Source organism: Leucoraja erinacea, chromosome 4, assembly GCF_028641065.1.
Source record: "Leucoraja erinacea ecotype New England chromosome 4, Leri_hhj_1, whole genome shotgun sequence".
Classification (NCBI taxonomy): Eukaryota; Metazoa; Chordata; class Chondrichthyes; order Rajiformes; family Rajidae; genus Leucoraja; species Leucoraja erinaceus.
In genome coordinates, this window is record NC_073380.1 from 97,672,577 (window position 1) to 97,696,286 (window position 23,710).

The 23,710-nt window shown below is 42.0% G+C and overlaps 1 protein-coding gene across 5 annotated transcripts in view; it reads right to left on the reverse strand.

The window, feature by feature from the left end:
- The window catches only part of LOC129696711 (arf-GAP with SH3 domain, ANK repeat and PH domain-containing protein 1-like), a 196,086-nt gene that overhangs the window by 114,450 nt on the left and 57,926 nt on the right, over positions 1–23,710 (reverse strand). For all 5 annotated transcript variants that reach the window (XM_055634834.1, XM_055634832.1, XM_055634835.1 and 2 more), the window contains one exon: positions 2,831–2,903. In XM_055634834.1, the coding sequence (XP_055490809.1) occupies positions 2,831–2,903 (73 nt within the window). The remainder of the gene's footprint in view (positions 1–2,830; positions 2,904–23,710) is intronic.

Genomic DNA, 23,710 nt, shown 5'->3' on the forward strand with positions numbered 1-23,710 from the left:
GAAGAATGAATCACCTTTTTTTAAAAAGCTGAAAGATTAGGAGAGAGGAGCAGTTATGTTGAGCAATGGAGCAAAACTAGAGATGACATATTGAACACGGAGGTTGGCTGAGTGGAAAGTAAAAGCAATGAAACCCTATTCTTGCCATGGGTGGAAAGAAAATGGAACAAATCAAGTTTGTTCCATTTTCTGCACATCTGTTCACAATTCACAATCACCTATAGCAAGAATAGGTGGGAAGAGAGGAATTGTGAACAGATGTGCAGAAAAAGGAACAAACTTGATTTGTTCCATTTTCTTCCCACCCAAAGCAAAAATAGAGTTTGTTTGCTTTGACTTCCCACTCAGCCAACTTCCATGTTCAACAGGTAATCTCTAGTTCTGCTTCACCTTCAGTAAGACACGGAAAGATACGCTCATCAAGGGACCAAAACACTCCCAGGTGAAACAGTAATTCTGTTGTACTTCTTCCAATTTATCATACAGCAGTCAGTGCTTAGAACGCCAGCCATCTTTTATATACTGGAGAAATCAAATGGAGATTTAACGACTACTTTGCACAAAGTTCAGATTCAAGTGATCTGAACTTCCAGTTCCCACTCACTTTAATTCGTCATCCAACCCCACTCTGACTTCTGTCTTTGGCTGCCATGCTTTTCCAACAAGGTCCAGCATAAGATGAAGAAACAATATCACATTTTACCCGAAGGCATGCTATGGCTTTCTGTTTTTTGTCAGACCAGGTCAATTCAGATGTAAAAACAAAATACTAGGGTGGGAGGTCTGTAGATCAAGTGATGGTCCTGGGGTGAGGGGTAGGTTGTGAGGGGTGGTGGGGCATTAGCTCTGTTTCTCTCTCCAGGGATGCCAAATGCTGTTTTTTCAATCTGACCAGTTCTAATGCAACTCAGTTTTTCTCTCTCCACATACGGTGCCTCATTTGTGGGGTTTCCAAAGCATTTTCCTTTGTTTCAGATTTCCAGCCACTGCTATGTTATGTACCTAGCAGTTCCAGAATGGTTGTTTATCTCTTCTTTATGTCTGTTCAAGACAGCCATTAACAGTCTTTTTTTAACCACTTATCCGTGCCATCCATTTTCTCTTGATTACCACCGTAGAACAGGCATTCTTCTTCTCCCCACTCCTCCATTAAATTTTCCCAGTTCTGACAAAAGATCATCATCCTGATACTCTCTCCACAGGTGATGCCTGACCCGTTATGAGTATTTCTAGATTCTCTGTTCTGTTTTATACTCGCCCCATTATGACAACAAGCCTGCAAGCAACGTCATGCCTTTATCTGGGCAACCTGGAACACTGTTGCCACCTTCCCCGACCCTCATCACAAGATAGTTGTCTAAGTTTTGCTCCTACATTTTGGCTGCTGATTATAGCTCTCCTGGATGTTTAAAAAAAATTAAATATAGAATGAGACTTTCAAACAATTACTACAAGAAAAATCACTTAAAAAACATTGACATAACTGAAAACATTAAAACGTTCACTTAAATGTACATCATGTATATCTTCTTTTTATAGCTATTCCCCTCCAGTCAAATGAGTGTCTACCTTTGTGCTTGGCCAGATTAGAACTGGCACAAGTGCAGTTTTGCAAGCACAACTACTGATAAATGGCAATGCAATCATGCTCTGCTGCTGGGCTCCACGTGGAGTATAAAGTCAAAGCCTAGTCACGAAATTGCCATTGGAGATCAGCCAACAAGTTGAGCACTTCTGCATTCCCACAGGAATCTTGAACCACACTTAGTGCCGAGGAAAAATTCTGGCAGTTTGGAAAGGAACTGTCAGCAATTCATTCAAGCTTCCATCCCATGACTGGTAGATATGTATTGGCTCCCAGATAAAGAAAATGTTGCGGAATAAATAAAGATACTTAACAAGATTGCAATTAATCTTAGAATGAGCATTCACCAAGGTCTCCACTCAAATAAAAAAATGGGGGGTGGGGGGAGATTGCTGAACACTACAAGTGATGAATCCTTCTCCTCACGTCTGGATGAAGTCACGTGGATTTAAAGTGTCAGTCAATTATGGAATGACTAGGACATTAAATTTCAGAACCATTCAACTGCTTCAATAGACAATAGACCGGATCCATCCCAAGTACAGCATGTGAGAAACACATTTGCTGCTGCAGTTCATGTCAATTCACTGCTTTTCCGATTGTAATGCATTTCTCAATGTATGAGATATGAGCCCCCAATAAATCTATTCTAGGGAACCGATAATTAATTGAAGGGGTATATTGCATTGCTCACAATGGCTGAGTCAGTACATTTCAAGACACTTTGGCAGCCAACGTCTTCAACTAGAGACGTGGAAGAGAGGGATGGTGTTAGAAAGTAACTGGTATATTTTGAAAAACTCCCCAAACATTGCATCATTAATAGCTGATTGGAACATCCTGCGCCCGAACATACAGACTGCACCAATTCCATATCAAAAATGGGCTAGAATTTCTTAGACCAGTTGTCCATGATATTGCAGCAAAACTACATTGAAAAACAATATTTTGATGTTTACATCGGTTTATGATAAATAGAATTCAAAGGCCACAAACACCAAAGAACCTCTATGCTAAAAGGTCTAATCTCATTTTTTTTTTACTATTCCTATCATCTTTAAACATTTACAACAAGCACCTTGTGAATTACAATGGACTGCATTTAACCGGGGGAATACTGATCATCCAACAGTTTAACAATATTCTTTGATTAATGAATATAATTAGATGCTGTAACAGATATAAATTACATTTCTTATATATATATATATATTTGCTTATTAATGAATAAATACTGAAACATACCTTGACCTGAAGTGTTTATTGATTTTGCTGATTTCTTTACTTTTTGTAGTGCATTTTTGTCCAAATCTAACGTCTATAAAAGGAAACAATGGAGAAGAAACAGTAAGTTTCTTATCTCAACACCTTTTCTATGACATATAATGAAATACCCACCTAATAATAATAAACAATTGCAGAATGTCATTTTCCACCCTGACTTTCATTCAACATTGAAAGCTACTTATCAACTATTATTCTGAAGGGGATCTGTAATAAAGGGGATTCAAATGGTAATCAAATAAGATTTATAACAGCGCAACATTTAAAAACATCCATACAAAATGCCAAAATGGTGTATTTGTTTTCTCACTGATCTACTGTGACGTATTAAAAAGAACAAAGGTAAGCTCCAAATGCAATAAATAGTTTGAAGAACAAATCACATGATCAGAAATGGGGTCATCTCAAAAGTAAAGATTGCAGGGAAATATGACTAAGATACTCAGTAGATATGTACTGGCACAGCAGCAAAATGAAATAACAAGTTAATAAGCAAGGTGAACCCAAACTATCTGAAAATGAAACACTATTTTATTAAAAAGATGACAAATACTATGAAAGCTTTTCAATTAATTATTTCCATAATTTACCTTTAGGTATTTTCAAAAGTAAACTTGAAAAGGGCAATATTGAAAGTACCAAATTTAAAAGGTAGTAAACTAAAGAATTAATGATCTCCAGGTCGAAGAAGCTCTATTAGCTGCATTACTGTGTCCTCCTCAAAATTTGCTAACCTGGCCAAAATAAGAACAGAAATGCTGGAAACACTCAGGTCAACAGCATTTGTGTAAAGAGATATAGGGTTAATACATCAGGTCAAAGAACCTCTCTCCGAACTGGGTGAGAAAGAAAACAAGATGTCAACAAAAGGAACTGCAAATGCTGGAAACTTGCGCAGAACACAAAGCGCTGGAGTAACTCAGCAGGTCTGAAGAAGGGCCCTGAACCAAAAAGTCACATATCCATGTCTTCCAGAGATGCTGCCTGACCTGCTGTATTAGGTTCCTGAGGATTGGCGGTTAGCGAACGTAACCCCACTTTTTAAGATGGGTGGGAGAGAGAAAACGGGGAATTACAGACCAGTTAGTCTAACATCGGTAGTGGGGAAACTGCTAGAGTCAGTTATTAAAGATGGGATAGCAGCACATTTGGAAAGTGGTGAAATCATTGGACAAAATCAGCATGGATTTACAAAAGGTAAATCATGTCCGACGAATCTTATAGAATTTTTCGAGGATGTAACTAGTAGCGTGGATAGGGGAGAACCAGTGGATGTGGTGTATCTGGACTTCCAGAAGGCTTTCGACAAGGTCCCACATAAGAGATTAGCATACAAACTTAAAGTACACGGCATTGGGGGTTCAGTATTGATGTGGATAGAGAACTGGCTGGCAAACAGGAAGCAAAGAGTAGGAGTAAACGGGTCCTTTTCACATTGGCAGGCAGTGACTAGTGGTGTACCGCAAGGCTCAGTGCTGGGACCCCAGCTATTTACAATATATATTAATGATCTGGATGAGGGAATTGAAGGCAATATCTCCAAGTTTGCGGATGACACTAAGCTGGGGGGCAGTGTTAGCTGTGAGGAGGATGCTAGGAGACTGCAAGGTGACTTGGATAGGCTGGGTGAGTGGGCAAATGTTTGGCAGATGCAGTATAATGTGGATAAATGCGAGGTTATCCATTTTGGTGGCAAAAACAGGAAAGCAGACTATTATCTAAATGGTGGCCGACTAGGAAAAGGGGAGATGCAGCGAGACCTGGGTGTCATGGTACACCAGTCATTGAAAGTAGGCATGCAGGTGCAGCAGGCAGTGAAGAAAGCGAATGGTATGTTAGCTTTCATAGCAAAAGGATTTGAGTATAGGAGCAGGGAGGTTATACTGCTGTTGTACAGGGTCTTGGTGAGACCACACCTGGAGTATTGCGTACAGTTTTGGTCTCCAAATCTGAGGAAGGACATTATTGCCATAGAGGGAGAGCAGAGAAGGTTCACCAGACTGATTCCTGGGATGTCAGGACTGTCTTATGAAGAAAGACTGGATAGACTTGGTTTATACTCTCTAGAATTTAGGAGATTGAGAGGGGATCTTATAGAAACTTACAAAATTCTTAAGGGGTTCGACAGGCTAGATGCAGGAAGATTGTTCCCGATATTAGGGAAGTCCAGGACAAGGGGTCACAGCTTAAGGATAAGGGGGAAATCCTTTAAAACCGAGATGAGAAGAACTTTTTTCACACAGAGAGTGGTGAATCTCTGGAACTCTCTGCCACAGAGGGTAGTTGAGGCCAGTGCATTGGCTATATTTAAGAGGGAGTTAGATGTGGCCCTTGTGGCTAAGGGGATCAGAGGGTATGGAGAGAAGGCAGGTACGGGATACTGAGTTGGATGATCAGCCATGATCATATTGAATGGCGGTGCAGGCTCGAAGGGCCGAATGGCCTACTCCTGCACCTAATTTCTATGTTTCTATTACTTTGGCTATGAGAGAGAAAACAAACGTGTTTCAAAATACAGAGAGGATGGATTGGATAATGGGAGCATCACTGATAGGATGGGACGTAAGGACATCTGAACTCATGCAAATGGAAGTAACTACAGAAAGATAAAATTAACTACTGTTGCAATATGGACATTCATAGAGTGAGAACATAAACAAATGAATGTAAAAGTTGCAAAATACGGGGCAATGGGACATGGCCAACTAGATCTGGCTTTGCTAATTAATAGGGAAAAATAGGAGAATGAGTTACAGCAAAAACAAAATGACCAGCTCTAACACAAAAATAAAAATAATATGATTCTGCAAGGCTGCCTAGTACCCAGTCAGAAAATAGTGTTAAATCTCAAGTTAACTCATCTATCTTTGCATCAGCAGCAAATCTGGCTGCGGTCCCTTCATCAGTCAACACGATGCAGGCTACTCAGCAATTGATATGCCAACACATTTATTAACAGTTAGAGTTTCAGTTATCGTTCTCAAATTGTAATGAATTAAGGTGCATAATCCTCGTTTCCAAACCTCCTTCACAAGTAATTTCCCTTCAGAAATAGAAGCACACACATAGCACTGGCTCACGCTCTAAACTACCATGGATTACTATTAAAATTTAAATGTTTCAAAAACATTCTTAGAAAATAATTTTTCCTATTCCGTTTACACATTGAGCTGGCTGAAATTTTATTTGCTTGAAAGGTAATATAATAGAGAAAGACTCAGTGTTGTGACAGTCATATCAATTACATGCGAGTACACAAGCAATAATACAACCATGACAACTAACCCACAAGTACATTCAAGATTAATTTAAGACCTTTCAAAAGATAGTTTCACAGATTCCAATGGAACTGTAATCCAGAGTAAAAACAAGTTTAACAGTTTTAGAAAAACTGACAGCCTGGCCAACCATTAAAATTTAAATGAAGGTCGCTTGAAATATGATGCAAGGCATTTACTAATGGCTATGTCGATTGGCTATATTTGCAGTTTAGCATGGTACCAGAACATGAAGGATGTCTTGAATACAATCAGCCAGAGTGAGGAACAGGAACCCTTCCAGAGCTGCCCACGGCTGGGACCGGCTGTGGGCTGCGTAAGTGTGGCCAGCATGCCCTTCTGGATCATCATGGTGATGATGGTGGTGAGCAGCACTGCTCTGCATGCCGCCCGAGCTGCCTTCAGCGCCCCCCATAGCGCCAGCTCCGTCAGTCCGCCCACTCGCTCGCAGCACTCACCGGCTGGCCGTCAACCCGACCAACCCCTCGCAGCATCCACCAGCCTACCGACAGCCCGACCAACTGACTGACACTGACCCTGACCAGAATCCCAATCCTAGCTCTACATTTTTATTTTGCATTTTTATTTAAAAGTTCACATCATAACTGTACAACTATAAATCAATTGTAAAACAAAATTATCAGCATTACCTTTATTCCTTCAAAACCAGGCAATTGTTTTGATGTAATTAGGAGGCAGCCATGATCCCAGAGTGCTTGCTGTCTAGCTACCATGAAACAAAGCGAGTGATTGGTCAATTGCCATCCGACTCAATGTCAAACGTGCAATGATTGGACAATTACTACTCGGAAAATTGGAGGTTTTTCCTCATATTTAAAAAATATGTGCAGGTTTTGGTCTTCGAGTTTCACGTATGATTTCTAAAATATTTTTACACAACACGTTATAAATACAGGTAGATACGTGATTTGGGTCACAAAATGAAAAAGCACCTCGGCCCACGGTCTAAATGGAATAATCAGTACATGGTGGCAACTGCCTGGTAAGAATGGCACATTTTACTTTTTAATTAGCTCTAGTTTACTTTTTAATTGAGCTAATTAAAAAGTAAACTAGAGCTAATTAAAAAGTAAAATGTGCCATTCTTACCAGGCAGTTGCCACCATGTACTGATTATTCCATTTAGACCGTGGGCCGAGGTGTTTAGATCTCAACACACGGTAGGAGTTGTTTTTTATCTGCAGAGGAGCAAATGGAATTGAACTTTGCGTAGCTATTAACCCTACTTCAATTATTTTCCATAAAGTGCAAGTTTGTTTCAATCTAATTTGGAACACAATGCATGTTTACTCAGTAAAACCCCAGTAAAAACCCAGTGGAATTTTAGTAAGGCGGGACACAGGTTTTCTAGACTATTGTATCTTCTTCTATTTATAACCCAACATAAATTTAATGAACTTTACATGGTTTACTACATAAATTTAATGAACTTTACAAAAATGTTACATGGTAGTATAACAATCTTTCCACAAATCCAGTGGAGAGTATGGAACCCATTTCCACCATTTATTATTTTCACCCTTCTGACCTCCCTCTTTCTGATGCAGAATAGTTAGTCCTCAACAGCAGCTTTACCTTTGTACCCTTATGCCCACAGCTCAAGTGTCAGGCCCACCACGAGAGTCTGACGAAGGGTACTCACCTGAAAGGTCACCTATCCACATTCTACAGGGATGTTGCCTGACTCGCTGTGCAACTCCAGCACTTTGCGTGATTTTTATTATGGAAACCGAGGGCGAGGGTGAGTTTAAAAAGGGAAAGGGAAGGTTCTGCTGAGCCAAATACCAAATCATTGGGACTTCTGCACAACTGGTTAGCAGATTGTCAGAGCTTGATTGAACTGCGGTCAGACAGTAGGCTATATAATCTTATTAAAAAATTGAACTAGATTACACATTTGACCTCAAATCTCATCTGTACAAGTCCACTTAGGTACAATAATTATACAGTAAAATTAATGTCTTGAAGACACAATAGACAGCTGATGTTGGAATCTAGTGCAAAAAAAGTGCTGGAGGAACTGACTGGGTTAGGCAGCACCTGTGGAGGGAATGAATAGATGACGTTTCAGGTCAGGGCTCTTCTTCAGACCAGAATATAAGGGGAAAAAACTGGAAAAGGTGGGTGGGCAAAGTCTGACAAATGATAGATGGATACATGGATACAGGTGAGATGGGGGAGGAATATACGGGGAAGGGGAGAATGATTGGCAGACAGGTGGAGTAGGTGACAAAGGCTCGAGGTGAAAAGTAAACAAAAAGAGGGTCATATGCTCAATCTTAACTTCTGTAGAGATTTTACTCCATTCTCCCAAGCTCTCCATCTCAACTGTATTTGCTGGGATGATGACTTTCCTGACATGCATAGATTGAGATCGCCCAAGACAATTTAATCAAAGTAGACATTAAAAGAATCTCAAAGAGTATGTCTTCAAAGTTGCATGGATTTATGAACCCAATCTATCCAGCAGCTTCCAAGTAAATAAAGTGGAATTTAAGAACTATGCATCTAAGAAAAATGTTTAGAAGGTACCATGTAACAGTTACATCGAAGAGCACTGTTTCAACCCAAAATTTGGCCAGTTTATACAAGACCCCATTATGAAGAATCACATGCCATATTGTTTGCCACAATAACCACATTCTGGAAACTGGATAAAATAAGCTAAAGTATATAAAACTATGATGATAACTTGTCCACTCATTAGTAACGTTTGGAATTGATAAACAGTAATATCATTGGCAAAAGATGCACCAAAGAGAGGGGAATTGTTTCCTGCTCATTTGTCAGAATCTAGTAAATGGCATTGGAAGGAGTGCCCACAAATAATTTGGAAAATAAGTTATATGGGATAAGGAACTTGGACCGATGGGCAAAAGCCAAGGAATGGTTTCTGTCGAGACTGAGCATGACTGGTGTTTTTAACAACAAAAAACAACAGGCACAGTTGGATAAATGTCTGTCTCATAGTCAATGTTTCAATAGTTCTGTAATGATTCATATTATGCAATGATTGGTTAGAGGATTGTAACAAGTATTTCACAGTCATACAGCTCAGAAATAGGCCCCTCGATTCACCGCACCCACATTGGTCATTGTACACATCAACAAAAATTATTATTTGTCTGTATCAGGTTCCTAGCCTAATACTGTAGATATTAAGAAATGCTGTAAAGAAACACAACAATACTGTAAACATGAAATTGTGAGACGCATGATTAACCCCCAATAGTTGCTCAAAATGTACAGAAAATACCCGAGGATACATATCAATCCATTGGAAGGTTCTAGTCAACAAATACAAATCATTTTTAACAAAAAAAAATATCTTAGCCACTCTCCAGTCACTGATCAAGAATTTTACTTAACACATCCAATCCACATTCCTCCCTATACCTCAGTGACTGCATTTGTTTTTCCATAGCTTTTCCTTGCTTTATCCTGGTCAACACCATCCCTTCTTGTAACCTTCTCTTCACCTTGATCACTTATCTATCTACTCCACTACCCCATTCATGTACATTTGTTCCAATATAGACAATAGGTGCAGGAGTAGGCCATTCGGCCCTTCAAGCCAGCACCACCATTCAATGATCATGGCTGATCACCCACAATCAGTACCCCGTTCCTGCCTTCTCCCCATATCCCTTAACTCCGCTATCCCTAAGAGCTCTATCTAACTCTCTGTTGAAAGCATCCAGAGGCCCACACTCCACTACATCACCCTTCAACAAACTTTGATTTAAAAAAACTGTGTTTCCCATGGTGGATAGTAAAAATGAAGATAGAATGCTTAGACACAGTCAACCCGTTATTATGACCTCTGAACACGGATTTCGGTTATAGCGGACCGAGACGTACGTTTGCGGTGTCGGGTGACAGTGGAGCCAACGAAAGCCAGGGAAACAACAGCCGCAGGGAGAGAGCGAGCAGTAAAACACTTGGAACAGCATTGCATTGGGAATGGGCTTGCAGCGGGCAAATCAAGATTCTGGGGTGTTGTATGCAGATGCAGCATGTGCTAATGTTCCTGCGTCGCAGTGGCAACACAAGCCTCAGTCACCACATAGCAGCGCAAGTCTCCCATTGCACCACACCCACGTTTGCGCCAGGCTCCCTGGCCAATGAATTACCTGGTTCACCCCCTCCCCCCCCCACCATGGGGGCACATTTCTTCCCAACCGCCCTTGGGTTAAACTAATATTTACCCCATACTCAGTTATAGCGGGCAATCGGTAATAATGATTCCCTTCCCGCATGGTCTGATATAACGGGGATTTGCTGTGTACACAAAGAAAACAAAGCAGAGCGTGAGTAATTCAGTTTAATTATACTGGCTTTTTTTAGTTTAGAGATACAGCATGGAAACAGGCCCTCCAGCGTACCAACGATCACCCATACACTAGTTCTTTCCTACACACGAGGGATAGTTTACAGAAGGTAATTGACTTACAAACCTACAAGTCTTTGGAATGTGGGAGCAAACCTAAGCACCTGGAGAAAACACACCAGGTCAGGGAGAACGTAAAAGTTCCGTACAGGCAGCACCCGTAGTCGGCATCAAACCCAGCACTGTAAGGCAGCAACTCTACCACTGCTCCACCCTTCTTAATAATAATAATAAATGTTATTGTCATTGCACATAAGTGCAACAGATTTGGGTTTGCAGCTTCCATCCGATGTCATACTTAAATAACTAATAAAATTTAGATTTAGACTAAAATCATTTCACCCCATTTTCTTGTCCAACCATAAAGAGTATCGATAACTTGGTCTTGAAATTCTGATGTATCCAAAAGAATGCACCAGGTGGACATTTCATCAGGATATAGACAATAGACAATAGACGCAGGAGTAGGCTATTTGGCCATTCGAGCCAGCACCACCATTCACTGTGATCATGGCTGATCATCCACAATCAATATCCCGTTCCTGCCTTCTCCCTATATCCCTCGGCTCCGCTATCTTTAAGAGCTCTATCTAACTCTCTTGAAAGCCTCCAGAGAATTGCCCTCCACTGCCTTCTGACACAGAGAATTCCACAGATTCACAACTGTGTGAAAAGGTTTTTCCTCATCTCGGTTCTAAATGGCTTACCCCTTATTCTAAAACTGTGCCCCAGGTTCTGGACTCTCCCAACATCGGGAACATGTTTCCTGCCTCTAGCATGTCCAAACCTTTAATAATCTTAAATGTTTTAATAAAATCCCCTCTCGTCCTTCTAAATTCCAGAGTATACAAGCCCAGCCACTCCATTCTATCAACATATGACAGTTATGCCATCCCTGGAATTAACATTGTTAACCAACTCTGCACCCCTTCAATAGCAAGAATGTCCTTCCCCAAATTTGGAGACCAAAACTGCGCACAATACTCCAGGTGTGGTCTCACTCGGGCCCTGTACAACTGCAGAAGGGCCTCTTTCCTCCTATACTCAACTCCTTGTATTATGAAGGCCAACATGCCATTCGCTTTTTTCCCTGCCTGTTGTACCTGCCTGCTTAATTTCAGTGAATGATGAACAAGGACCCACAGATCTCATTGTACTTCCTATTTTCCCCAACTTGCCACCATTCAGGTAATAATCTGCCTTCCTGTTTTTGCCACCAAAATGGATAACTTCACATTTATCCACATTAAACTGCATCTGCCATGCATCTGCCCACTCACCCAACCTGTCCAAGTCACCCTGCGTCTTCATAGCAGCCTTCTCACAGTTCACCCTTCCACACAGCTTTGTGACATCTGCAAATTTGCTAATGTTACTTTTAATCCCTTCATCTAAATCATTAATGTATATTGTAAATAGCTGCCGTCCCAGCATCGAGCCTTGCAGTGCCCCACTAGTCACTGCCTGTCATTCTGAAAGTGACCCGTTAATCCCTATCAATTATTTTTGTTAACCCTCTTCTGCAAAATACTCCACCCCGTAACTGTTCCAAAACAGGTGCCAGGACAAGATAGTGGCATCAAGATGGCACAAACTATATAGGCTTGAGCTAATGGAAAGAATCAAACCTTTATGGAGTTTTACTACGATTAAGACAAAAAAGCATTGGACTTGGAATGTTGTTCTGTTATATGACCTTGATGCAAAATATGTATCAGTAACACATGGCTGTCATGATCCCGGATGTACTCTATCAAATGTACCAAGTAATGCAACACAATTTGTTGGTGGGGGCGGGGAGGAAATTTCAACTGCACAACGCTGAAAAGCAAAGATTTATGCAACTAAATATCTCGGCAAGTTTGCAAAGTCACAGCGCGTCAAGTAATATTACTTTACCTAGGAATGGATGCAATGAGTCATTTTCCTGTACCATTATTATATAATGACTATGAACACAATTATAACAAAAGTATTTCTGAAGTGGAAGCCTATAATATACATGCCTGAAATTACCTTTAAATTCTTCCACAATTAATGACAAGATGGCAAAAGCCGATCAGTCAAGTCATTTAAATCTCTCTCTGTGCTCCAACTCAAGTTCTATTCTACACTATTGGGGACTTCACACTTTATAGAGAAATGTGCAATCTTAAGAAGTATGGTAGCCAACCTTCAGAGGTTACTGACTGGTGAACTAATCAGATTAGAAAGTGTGCTGTCATCGAACATACAAACTTCCGAAGGCTTGTCCAGGATGAAGTTAGACAATTCACAACATTCACATCCACACAAGATGAAGTTTTGATTTTTGCAATTTTAACGCTCCCACACAAATATAATTAGAGAGGAATTTTAAACAAAGGAGTTAATTGACATGGACTCAAGATTTCAAAAATATGAATCATAGGACCTAGACTCAATATGCAAAGCAGCAATACAGGAGCGACTACAGGTTCAACATCAATTTTCCAGCAACTGATGGTCTGCCCACCACAAAAATCCCGACAAAATTACAATAGCTCGGTTGAAATTTCCTGAACAGCCACAGATGGCATTGTGAGTGGCGAGAGTTCTTTCCGGTCATGTACCCGTCTTGAAAGAGTCAACTATGCTCTCAATCTTCTCTCTAACAGTTTCGCAAAGACTATACAGTAATACCTAGTTTTAACCACTCCCTTATAATAGATATTGAATGTAGCAGGCAAATCTTCGGCTCGCACTGTCTCATGGCCATTTGGAGCCCCGACTTCTGACCCCTCTCCCAAGGCGCACCAGCACACAATGAAAGGATACAAAATGTTGGAGTAATTCAGGATCTCTGGAGAACATGGATAGGTGACATCCGGACCCTTCCTCAGACAGATTCAGTTGGCTGAGTTTCGCCAGCACTTAATGTCACTTTAAAACTAGGCACCGATGCCACTGGTCTGCACCAGTAAGTCCTTCTTCACTGGCTGTTGTTGCGACTCATGTTGTCGCCTCTGGGACAGTGCTTGCTTCAAGCCGCTGCCAAAGACAAGAGGCACTCGCTCACCGTGGAGCCCCCTCCCTTCTCATAACCTGACGCTTCCATAGCAGGGGGAGGTGGTGGCGAAACCTGGAGCTCTAAATGGCCGGAGAAATATTAGGATCTGGGGGATGGGTCATTCAGTTTATATTTTATATTTGTGTTAAAATTTCTGGCACTCCATGGTGCTTTAGCGTCACGGGAGGGGTGCCATTCATGGGCCAGGGATGTATCGTTGTTTAAGTAAGTAAGTAAGTTTATTGGCCAAGTATTCACATACACGGAATTTGCCTTGGTGCTCTGCCCACAAGTAACATGACATACAGAAACAATTACAAATGACTCAGAAAACACTAAACATTAATAATAATAAAATATTCATGATAAAACACCATTGATCAAGCATGTTAACCAACAAAATACCAGATCAAAGAGAGGCTACAGATTTTTGGCTGTTGAGTAGAGCAACTACTCGTGGATAAAAACTGTTTTTAATGTCTGGCTGCGACAGCTTTGATAGTCCGGAGTCACCTTCCAGAGGGAAGTGATTCAAAGAGTTTGTGGCCAGGGTGAGAGGGGCCAGAGATGATTTTGCCCGCTCACTAACACATGACCTATGTTGGTCCTGAAAAACAGATAATCCAGAAAGGCTCTGGAACCGGGGGTGCCAGAAAATCGGTTCAACCTGTAATTGAACTCTTTCATACAACCAATAATTTTTCAGGTTCTTAGATTTGTCTAAAACAAATTATATCCAAATTTTACAAAGCAACATAGGACATTCCATGGCAATTTAAGCAGTCCACTGAGCTTGGATCTTATAAATATGACAGAGGATTTCCCCCTTATCCTTAAGCTGTGACCCCTTTCCTGGACTTCCCCAACATCGGGAACAATCTTCCTGCATCTAGCCTGTCCAACCCCTTAAGAATTTTGTAAGTTTCTATAAGATCCCCTCTCAATCTCCTAAATTCTAGAGAGTGTAAACCAAGTCTATCCAGTCTTTCTTCATAAGACAGTCCTGACATCCCAGGATTCAGTCTGGTGAACCGTCTCTGCACTCCCTCTATGGCAATAATGTCCTTCCTCAGATTTGGAGACCAAAACTGTACGCAATACTCCAGGTGTGGTCTCACCAAGACCCTGTACAACTGCAGTAGAACCTCCCTGCTCCTATACTCAAATCCTTTTGCAATGAAAGCTAACATACCATTCGCTTTCTTTACTGCCTGCTGCACCTGCATGCCTACCTTCAATGACTGGTGTACCATGACACCCAGGTCTCGCTGCATCTCCCCCTTTCCCAATCGACCACCATTTAGATAATAGTCTGCTTTCCCATTTTTGCCACCAAAATGGATAACCTCACATTTATCCACATTATACTGCATCTGCCAAACATTTGCCCACTCACCCAGCCTATCCAAATCACCTTGCAGTCTCCTAGCATCCTCCTCACAGCTAACACTGCCCCCCAGCTTAGTGTCATCCGCAAACTTGGAGATATTGCCTTCAATTCCCTCATCCAGATCATTAATATATATTGTAAATAGCTGGGGTCCCAGCACTGAGCCTTGCGGTACCCCACTAGTCACTGCCTGCCATTGTGAAAATGACCCGTTTACTCCTACTCTTTGTTTCCTGTTTGCCAGCCAGTTCTCTATCCACATCAATACTAAACCCCCAATGCCTTGTGCTTTAAGTTTGTATACTAATCTCTTATGTGGGACCTTGTCGAAAGCCTTCTGGAAGTCCAGATACACCACATCCACTGGTTCTCCCCTATCCACGCTACTAGTTACATCCTCGAAAAATTCTATAAGATTCGTCAGACATGATTTACCTTTCGTAAATCCATGCTGACTTTGTCCAATGATTTCACCACTTTACAAATGTGCTGCTATCCCATCTTTAATAACTGACTCTAGCAGTTTCCCCACTACCGATGTTAGACTAACTGGTCTGTAATTCCCCATTTTCTCTCTCTCTCCCTTCTTAAAAAGTGGGGTTACGTTTGCTACCCGCCAATCTTCAGGAACTACTCCAGAATCTAAAGAGTTTTGAAAGATTATTACTAATGCATCCACTATTTCTGGAGCTACTTCCTTAAGTACTCTGGGATGCAGCCTATCTGGCCCTGGGGATTTATCGGCCTTTAATCCATTCAATTTACCCAACACCACTTCCCGGCTAACCTGGATTTCACTCAATTCCTCCAACTCCTTTGACCCGCGGTCCCCTGCTATTTCCGGCAAATTATTTATGTCTTCCTTAGTGAAGACGGAACCAAAGTAGTTATTCAATTGGTCCGCCATATCCTTGTTCCCCATGATAAACTCCCCTGTTTCTGACTACATTTGTTTTAACTAATCTCTTTCTTTTCACATATCTATAAAAACTTTTGCAGTCAGTTTTTATGTTCCCTGCCAGGTTTCTTTCATAATCTATTTTCCCTTTCCTAATTAAGCCCTTTGTCCTCCTCTGCTGGTCTTTGAATTTCTCCCAGTCCTCCGGTATGCTTCTTTTTCTGGTTAATTTGTACGCATCATCCTTCGCTTTGATACTATCCCTGATTTCCCTTGTTATCCATGGATGTACTACCTTCCCTGATTTATTCTTTTGCCAAACTGGTATGAACAATTTTTGTAGTTCATCCATGCAGCCTTTAAATGTCTTCCATTGCATATCCACCGTCAACCCTTTTAGAATTAATTGCCAGTCAATCTTGGCCAATTCACGTCTCATACCCTCAAAGTTACCTTTCTTTAAGCTCAGAACCATTATTTCTGAATTAACAATGTCACTCTCCATCCTAATGAAGAACTCAACCATATTATGGTCACTCTTGCCCAAGGTGGCACGTACAACAAGATTGCTAACTAACCCTTCCTCATTACTCAATACCCAGTCTAAAATAGCCTGCTCTCTCGTTGGTTCCTCTACATGTTGATTTAGATAACTATCCCGCATACATTCCAAGAAATCCTCTTCCTCAGCACCCCTGCCAATTTGATTCACCCAATCTATATGTAGATTGAAGTCACCCATTATAACCGTTTTGCCTTTGTCGCGCGCATTTCTAATTTCCTGTTTGATACCATCTCCAACTTCACTACTACTGTTAGGTGGCCTGTACACAACACCCACCAGCGTTTTCTGCCCCTTAGTGTTTCGCAGCTCTACCCATACCGATTCCACATCCTCCAAACTTATGTCCTTCCTTTCCATTGCATTAATCCCCTCTCTAATCAGTAACGCTACCCCACCTCCTTTTCCTTTCTGTCTATCCCTCCTGAATATTGAATATCCCTGGATGTTCAGCTCCCAGCCTTGGTCACCCTGGAGCCATATCTCCGTGATCCCAACTATATCATAGTCATTAATAGCTATCTGCACATTAAACTCATCCACCTTATTACGAATGCTCCTTGCATTGAGACACAAAGCCTTCAGGCTTGTTTTTACAACACTCTTACCCCTTATGCAATTATGTTGAAAAGTGGCCCTTTTTGATTTTTGCCCTGGTTTTGTCTGCCTGCCACTTTTACTTTTCACCTTGCTACCTATTTCTTCTACCCTCATTTTACACCCCTCGGTCTCTACGCTCACACATTTAAGAAACCCTTTCCCTTTAACTCCATCCTCCACTATCCCATTCAACACCCCACCCCCCTTATTCAGTTTAAAGCCACCCGTGTAGCAGTGGCAAACCTGCCTGCCAGAATGCTGGTCCCACACCTGTTAAGGTGCAATCCGTCCCTTTTGTACAGTTCCCCCTTACCCCAAAACAGATCCCAGTGATCTAAGAATCTAAATCCCTGCCCCGTGCACCAGTTCCTCAGCCACACGTTCAGGTCCAGTATCTCCCTGTTCCTGCTCTCGCCTGCACGGGGAACTGGAAGCAAACCGGAGATAACAACCCTGGAGGTCCTGCTTTTCAACATTTTTCCGAGCTCTCTAAAGTCACGCTGCAGAATATTCATCCCCTTTTTTCCGACATCGTATGTGCCGACATGCACTACCACTTCCGGATGTTCACCTTCGCCCTTGAGGATTTTTTGCACTCTGTCCGTGACATCCTGGATCCTGGCACCGGGAAGGCAGCACACCATCCTCGCATCCCGTCTGTTGCCGCAGAAACCCCTGTCCATACCTCTCACGATGGAGTCTCCCACTACAATGGCCTTGCCTGCCTTAGGCCTTTTTGGTTTTGGCTCAACAGCCCTATTCGCATCGCAAGCCAGTCTGCCGCTCACGTCTTCTGTCCCAATAGCTTCTAAGCGGATGAACCTGTTTACAAGAGGTACACCACCCGGGGACGTTGGCATTCCATGCTTCCCTCCCTTTCTCACTGTCTCCCACCTTCTCTCTTCCAGTACCTTAGGTGTAACAATCGTACTGTAGGACTTGTCGAGGAACGACTCAGTTTCTCGTACGAACCGGAGGTCGTCCACTTGCTTCTCCAGTTCCCCAACATGGCCCTTCAGGAGCTCTACCTGGATGCACTTTTCGCATTTGTAGCAGCCAGAGGCACCAGCGGTGCCCTTGACCTCCCACATACTGCAAGCATCGCACTGAATCAGCTTGCCTGACATCTCCTTCTTTCGTCTCTCACTCTCAAGCGTATTGCGTGGTCTCCTCTCCTCAGCCTCCTCGCCGAAGACTCTCACTTTACTCACAGGGCACTTCCCTCACAAGGCCGCTCACTCACTGCCGCTCGCTAAGAGCTGTCCTGCTTAAATTGACTGATAAATTGCCTGATTTACCAATTTACAAAGCAAATTCCTCAGTTTACAACGGTTTTCACCCCTCTGACTCACTTCTCTCCTTTCACTTGGGCTAGAGCCAATCAGTCGTATCTCTTGCTAATCTGCTGCTGCTGTTGTTCCTCCCAAATCTACAGCAGTTCTGCCAGTTACAAACCAGATCTGCTCTGACCAATGAGCCACTTGAGCTCGGCAGTTGCATGTCTGTTTCTTTGAATAGGGTCTCAGACAGTCTTCTTCAGGAAAGCAGGTTCCCAATGTACTGGCAACATTCAGAGTTCTACACAGGCTCTCTGATAATAATTAGCACATTTCATATCTGGATAGTGTTGACAGCCAGTGAGGTTATACCCCTGTGTAGGAAGGAACTGCAGATGTGTAATAAGGTACTGCAATAAGGTTGGTTTACAGCAAAGATACACAAAATGCTGGAGTAACTAAGCGGGCCAAGCAGCATCTCTGGAGAGAAGGAATGAAAGAAGAACAATCTCAAACCCGAAACGTAACCCATTCCTTCTCCCACTGAGTCACACCAGCATTTTGTGTCTATCTTCAAGGTTACACCATCAGCCTTGAAAGTTGTTATTGCAATTGAATGATTCCAAATGTCTGACAAAAACTCAACATTTGAAAACCACGTCATATTTATTTAACTAAAATTACAAAAAACATTAAACACAATTAAGAACAATTAAAATGTAAAAAACTTAAAATGGTTAAACAAAAACAGAACAGTACAGCACAGGAACAGGTCCTTCTACCCATAATGTTTGTGTCAAACATGATGCAAGCCACACTAATCTCATCAGCGGGCACGTGATCCATAACCCTCCATCCATTCCCTGCTCACCCATACTTATCTAAAAGCCTATTAAACATCAATATCGTATCTAGCTCCACCACCACCCCAAGCAGCACATTTCCGGCACCCACCACCCTCTGTGTAACATGTCCTTTAAACTTTGCCCCTTTCACCGTATAACTATGTCTGCTATTCTTGATATTTCCACCCTGGGGAAAAAGGTTCTGACTGTATCCTATCCACGATTCAATTTTACATAATTTTATCAGGTCTCCCTTCAGCCTCCAGAGCTCAGGAGAAAACAATCCATATAACCATATAACAATTACAGCACGGAAACAGGCCATCTCGATCCTTCTAGTCCGTGCCGAACACATAATCTCCCCTAGTCCCATATACCTGCGCTCAGACCATAACCCTCCATTCCCTTCCCATCCATATAACTATCCAATTTATTTTTAAATGATAAAAACAAACCTGCCTCCACCACCTTCACTGGAAGCTCATTCCACACAGCTACCACTACCAATCCAAATATGTCCAACCTCTCCTTTCAGCTAATACCCCCTAATGCATGCAGCATTCTCTATACTAATCATGTCACGTGTTTTGCTATTAACCATATACTTTTCCTTTACATTCGACCTCCCAAAGTGCAACACTTCACACCGACTCGGAATAAACTCCATCTGCCATTACTCTGCCCATTTCTGTAGTTAAAGTATACCCTGCCTTACAGTCCGTAGCTCGAGCAATCATCTGCAAAGTCACTAATCAACCCATTTACAATTGTGTTCAAGTCCAGGTTTGTTAAAATACTTCAACTTAAAGTGAAAAGAAGAGCGGGAGACTTGCAAGACATTTTATGTTTTAAAAAATTCCCTCGAATTAACACCAGATAGCAGCAAACAAAATACAAGCTCTCAAGTCAAGAGTATTTATTTGTTATGAACACTGGATATGAAGCGAGACAATTAAATGTTTACATTAGATGCAACAACAACAATAAATGGTATTATTCTACTTAAACTAGACAAAACCCAAAGTGCATAGAATATCAGTAGTGTCCATTGCAGTTCTGTAAGGTTGAGATGGTTAAGGGTGGCGGTTAGGTTTTTGCTGGGTGGTTCAAGAACCTGATGGCTGACGGGAAGAGGTTGTTGTTCAACCTAGAGGCAACCGTTCTCAGGTTGTCGCACCTTCTTCTCGACGGGTAGCAGCGAGAAGTGTGTAGCTAGGCCGATGCTGTTCTGATATTAGCTGCCTTCTTGATGCAGCACTTGCTGTAGTCCCTTCAATGGTGGGGAGGTTAGTACCAATGATGGACTGAGCAAAGTCCTCCAGCTTCTTCAACAACAAGAAGCTTCTTTCGTTCCTGAGTCAGCGTGTCAGCTAGCTTGTCAGTGTGATCTCCACTGTACGCTTTTTATCATCATCAGTGACAAGTTCGGGGTGGGAGATTGCAACCTTCACGTGGTCCGCCCTGTTTCGACAAATGCAATCAACCGGGGGTGCACAATCAAATAAGATCAAATAGAACAAGTTGTCCGACAACTTTAGGCTGTGCACGCCATACGCAAGAAGAAGAAGTAGAAGTGACAAGTTCCTTAATTTCTTTGCTGAGTGCAAAAACCAGCTCATTATTCTTGATTTAGATACTAGCAAGAAAATGTAAATAACCTAATTTCATAAATTCGACAGTTTAGAATGTGGTTTAACAAGTTATAAACCAAACCAGAATGCACTCTTTACAAACCCAAAACTAAATGAGTTCTGCTGTGAAAAACAATACCACTGAAGGAGAATATATAACTTCAAATAGACCTGTGGTTTACATATTCACATCAGCCTTCTTAAATGCATGCAAAAATATTTCCCCACGTCGGTGAAAATATTGTGCTTCAGAATTAATAACACTGGCAAGAAAATTAATACTTTTTAGATTGAGTATCATTTCAGTTATGTAAATTAATTGGTATTACATAAATGCCAAATGGTCGTGATTTTTTTTTATCGATACTCAAAGCTAAATACAAGGAAACTGATTGTTGAACAATGTTGTTTGTTTCTTCATCCACGGATTCGGGGGGGTTACTGGCAAGACCACCATTTTTCCTTAACATGTTTAGCTTATTACAATTTTAATCAGTGGCTTACTATGCTACAAAATATGGTATAGGAAGAAAAGTTACACAGCTGGGGTTTTATAAATCATTTAATTGTGTCAATTTTTTATTCCTTTTCTGAACCAAAAAAATGAATTCAAATTCTCGAATCTGAATTCTTAGTCCAAACTCTCAAATACAAATCCATTAAAAACCTACATGGCAGCATTAATTAAGCAGGTGTGTCAATAATTTACATGAATGGATTCAAGAGGATAGGTTTGATTTTATTTTATGGAATGTTATGGCCCTGTCTCACGGTGCGAGTCCACCCACGAGTGATCCCGAGTGAAAGAAGAAGAGAAAAAAAAAAGGGGAAAAAAAAATCAGTTTACACGAGTTCCCACGTGTATGTCTAAGTTTGTCTTTTACTTCTCATTTCTGCGATGTACCAAGTTCCCCTCCCAAGTTACTCTTGAGCCAACCGTGAATGAAAGCCTGTTTTAAGTATCAAATAGAGGAGCTGGACAGCATCTCATACAGTAAGTACATTCTGATTCAGTATTGAAAGTTATTCAATTTCAGAACTTAAAAAAACTAGGCAGGATCTCGGCCCTGCACTCGCTGCCATTGTGCAACAAAGAGGCGGTGGCGGTGAAGCAACAGTGTTAAAGAAGGCAGCTCCATCCTGCGGCTTTGAGTGAAAGATAGAATTCAGCGCGGCCACATCTATTGATATGACCTACAGAGGGGAAAATGCACACCATCCAGTGCCAGAGCAGTTATACTTATGATTTGTTTGAAACACGCATCACGTAGTTAGAAGGCCAGCGGGCGGAGGTTTACTATATTTTAATTGAATTTACTGCCAGGTCTACACACTGCGGAGAGACGAGAGATGAAATCTTTGAATGTGGACGGATGTCGTTCTAAGCGGAATATATTTTTAGTTGCCTTTCAAGCCAGGCTTTGGTATTATTCCTTGTTTTTGTTTATTCGCACACACGTTTCGTGTGTGAGGGTGTGAGAAGTCCATGCCGGGTGCCGGCCGGCCACAGCCGCTGTTCTTTCACATCAGTTGCACATCAGATTGTTGGGAGACGGAGCTCAGGGTTCGCCTCCTGAGCTGCTTTGGTGCCCAGGCGTGAGTTGAGGTGGAGGGAGGTTGGGGTGGGGGGGGGATGCGCAGGCGTCATTAATCTGTCTGGGGTGACATGGCTCTTGGGTTAGGCTGGGATCATTCTCTGCTCTCATCTCTCTCTTTCTGTGTGTGCATTAACAGGGGGAAGAGCGGTCTACCTCACTGGGGCACAAGACCTCTGCCGCCTGCCCCTTGCAGCCATCAACTTGTTTGTTCCTTTGGTGCGCCTCATCTGCCCTGCTCCCATCCCAGCCCTGACCCAGCTCTCTGCCCCATCCACTGCTGTAACGAGGAGGGGTCCGGCTGGCTGGCTTGGTGGGTGGGTGAGTGGGCAGGGAGGGGGAGTGGGTACAAACCACCAAATCCATTCTCAAACATCCGGCAGAGCCGTGTAGAACTCACGCTTCATATACGTGGGAATTCCCTCAGTATGGTCACTTTTCACGCGTCTACCAAAGTGTCTGCCCACAGTCAGTACACCTCTCCTACACTTGTCTCCCGTACTAAGTCACCCCAACCCATCCCCTCCCTCCTCCCCCCCAGACACCTTTCCCTTCCAACTCCAGTCCCGTCCCAACCCCCTGGGAAACTGAAGGGAGCGACAATCAACCTGCTACGGATACAAATAATGTCATACACAAGAAAGGGCAGATGCTGGTTGACAAAAAGTGAACACAGTGCTGGAGTAACGCAAAGACGCAGAAGAATTTTAGAAACGTCATCCCGTCACCCATTCCTTCTCTCCAGAGATTCTGCCTGTACCGCTGAGTTAAAAGTGTGCCCACGGTAGACTCATGAGTCACTAAGGTAAACTCACGGACTACTACATTCTTACAACGAGTTTAAAAGTTTAAAATTTTTACCTCAAGAGTAAATTTGACTCGTGGAAATCTTTCATCATGTTGAAAGAATTTCACAAGTTTCCCAAGTACCTGCCGTTAGCATTACGAGTCGCTGAGTTACGTCCACGAGTTCCGACGTTCCCGCTACGTTAATTCTACGTGATTACCACGAGTTTGATTTGTTTTAAACTCGGGATCACTCGTGGGTGGACTCGCACCGTGAGACAGGGGTTTTAACATTTTAGAAACTAAAAGATAACATTTCTGGGACTTCAGGTTGTAGAATTTGTCAATGCTGAATCATGAAGTGAAGTGATGAAAAGCTAAAGTGGTGAATTTTGTTTTTTTTGTTTTTGTTCTGCCAAGTTAATTTTAAAATTATTTTTTTAGGATTCAAAAGATCTTTTACAAAAAAAAATACCAAATGCATTTATTTCCCACAAGGAAAATCAGGAAGCCAGGCATTTGATACCAACCCTAATTTGA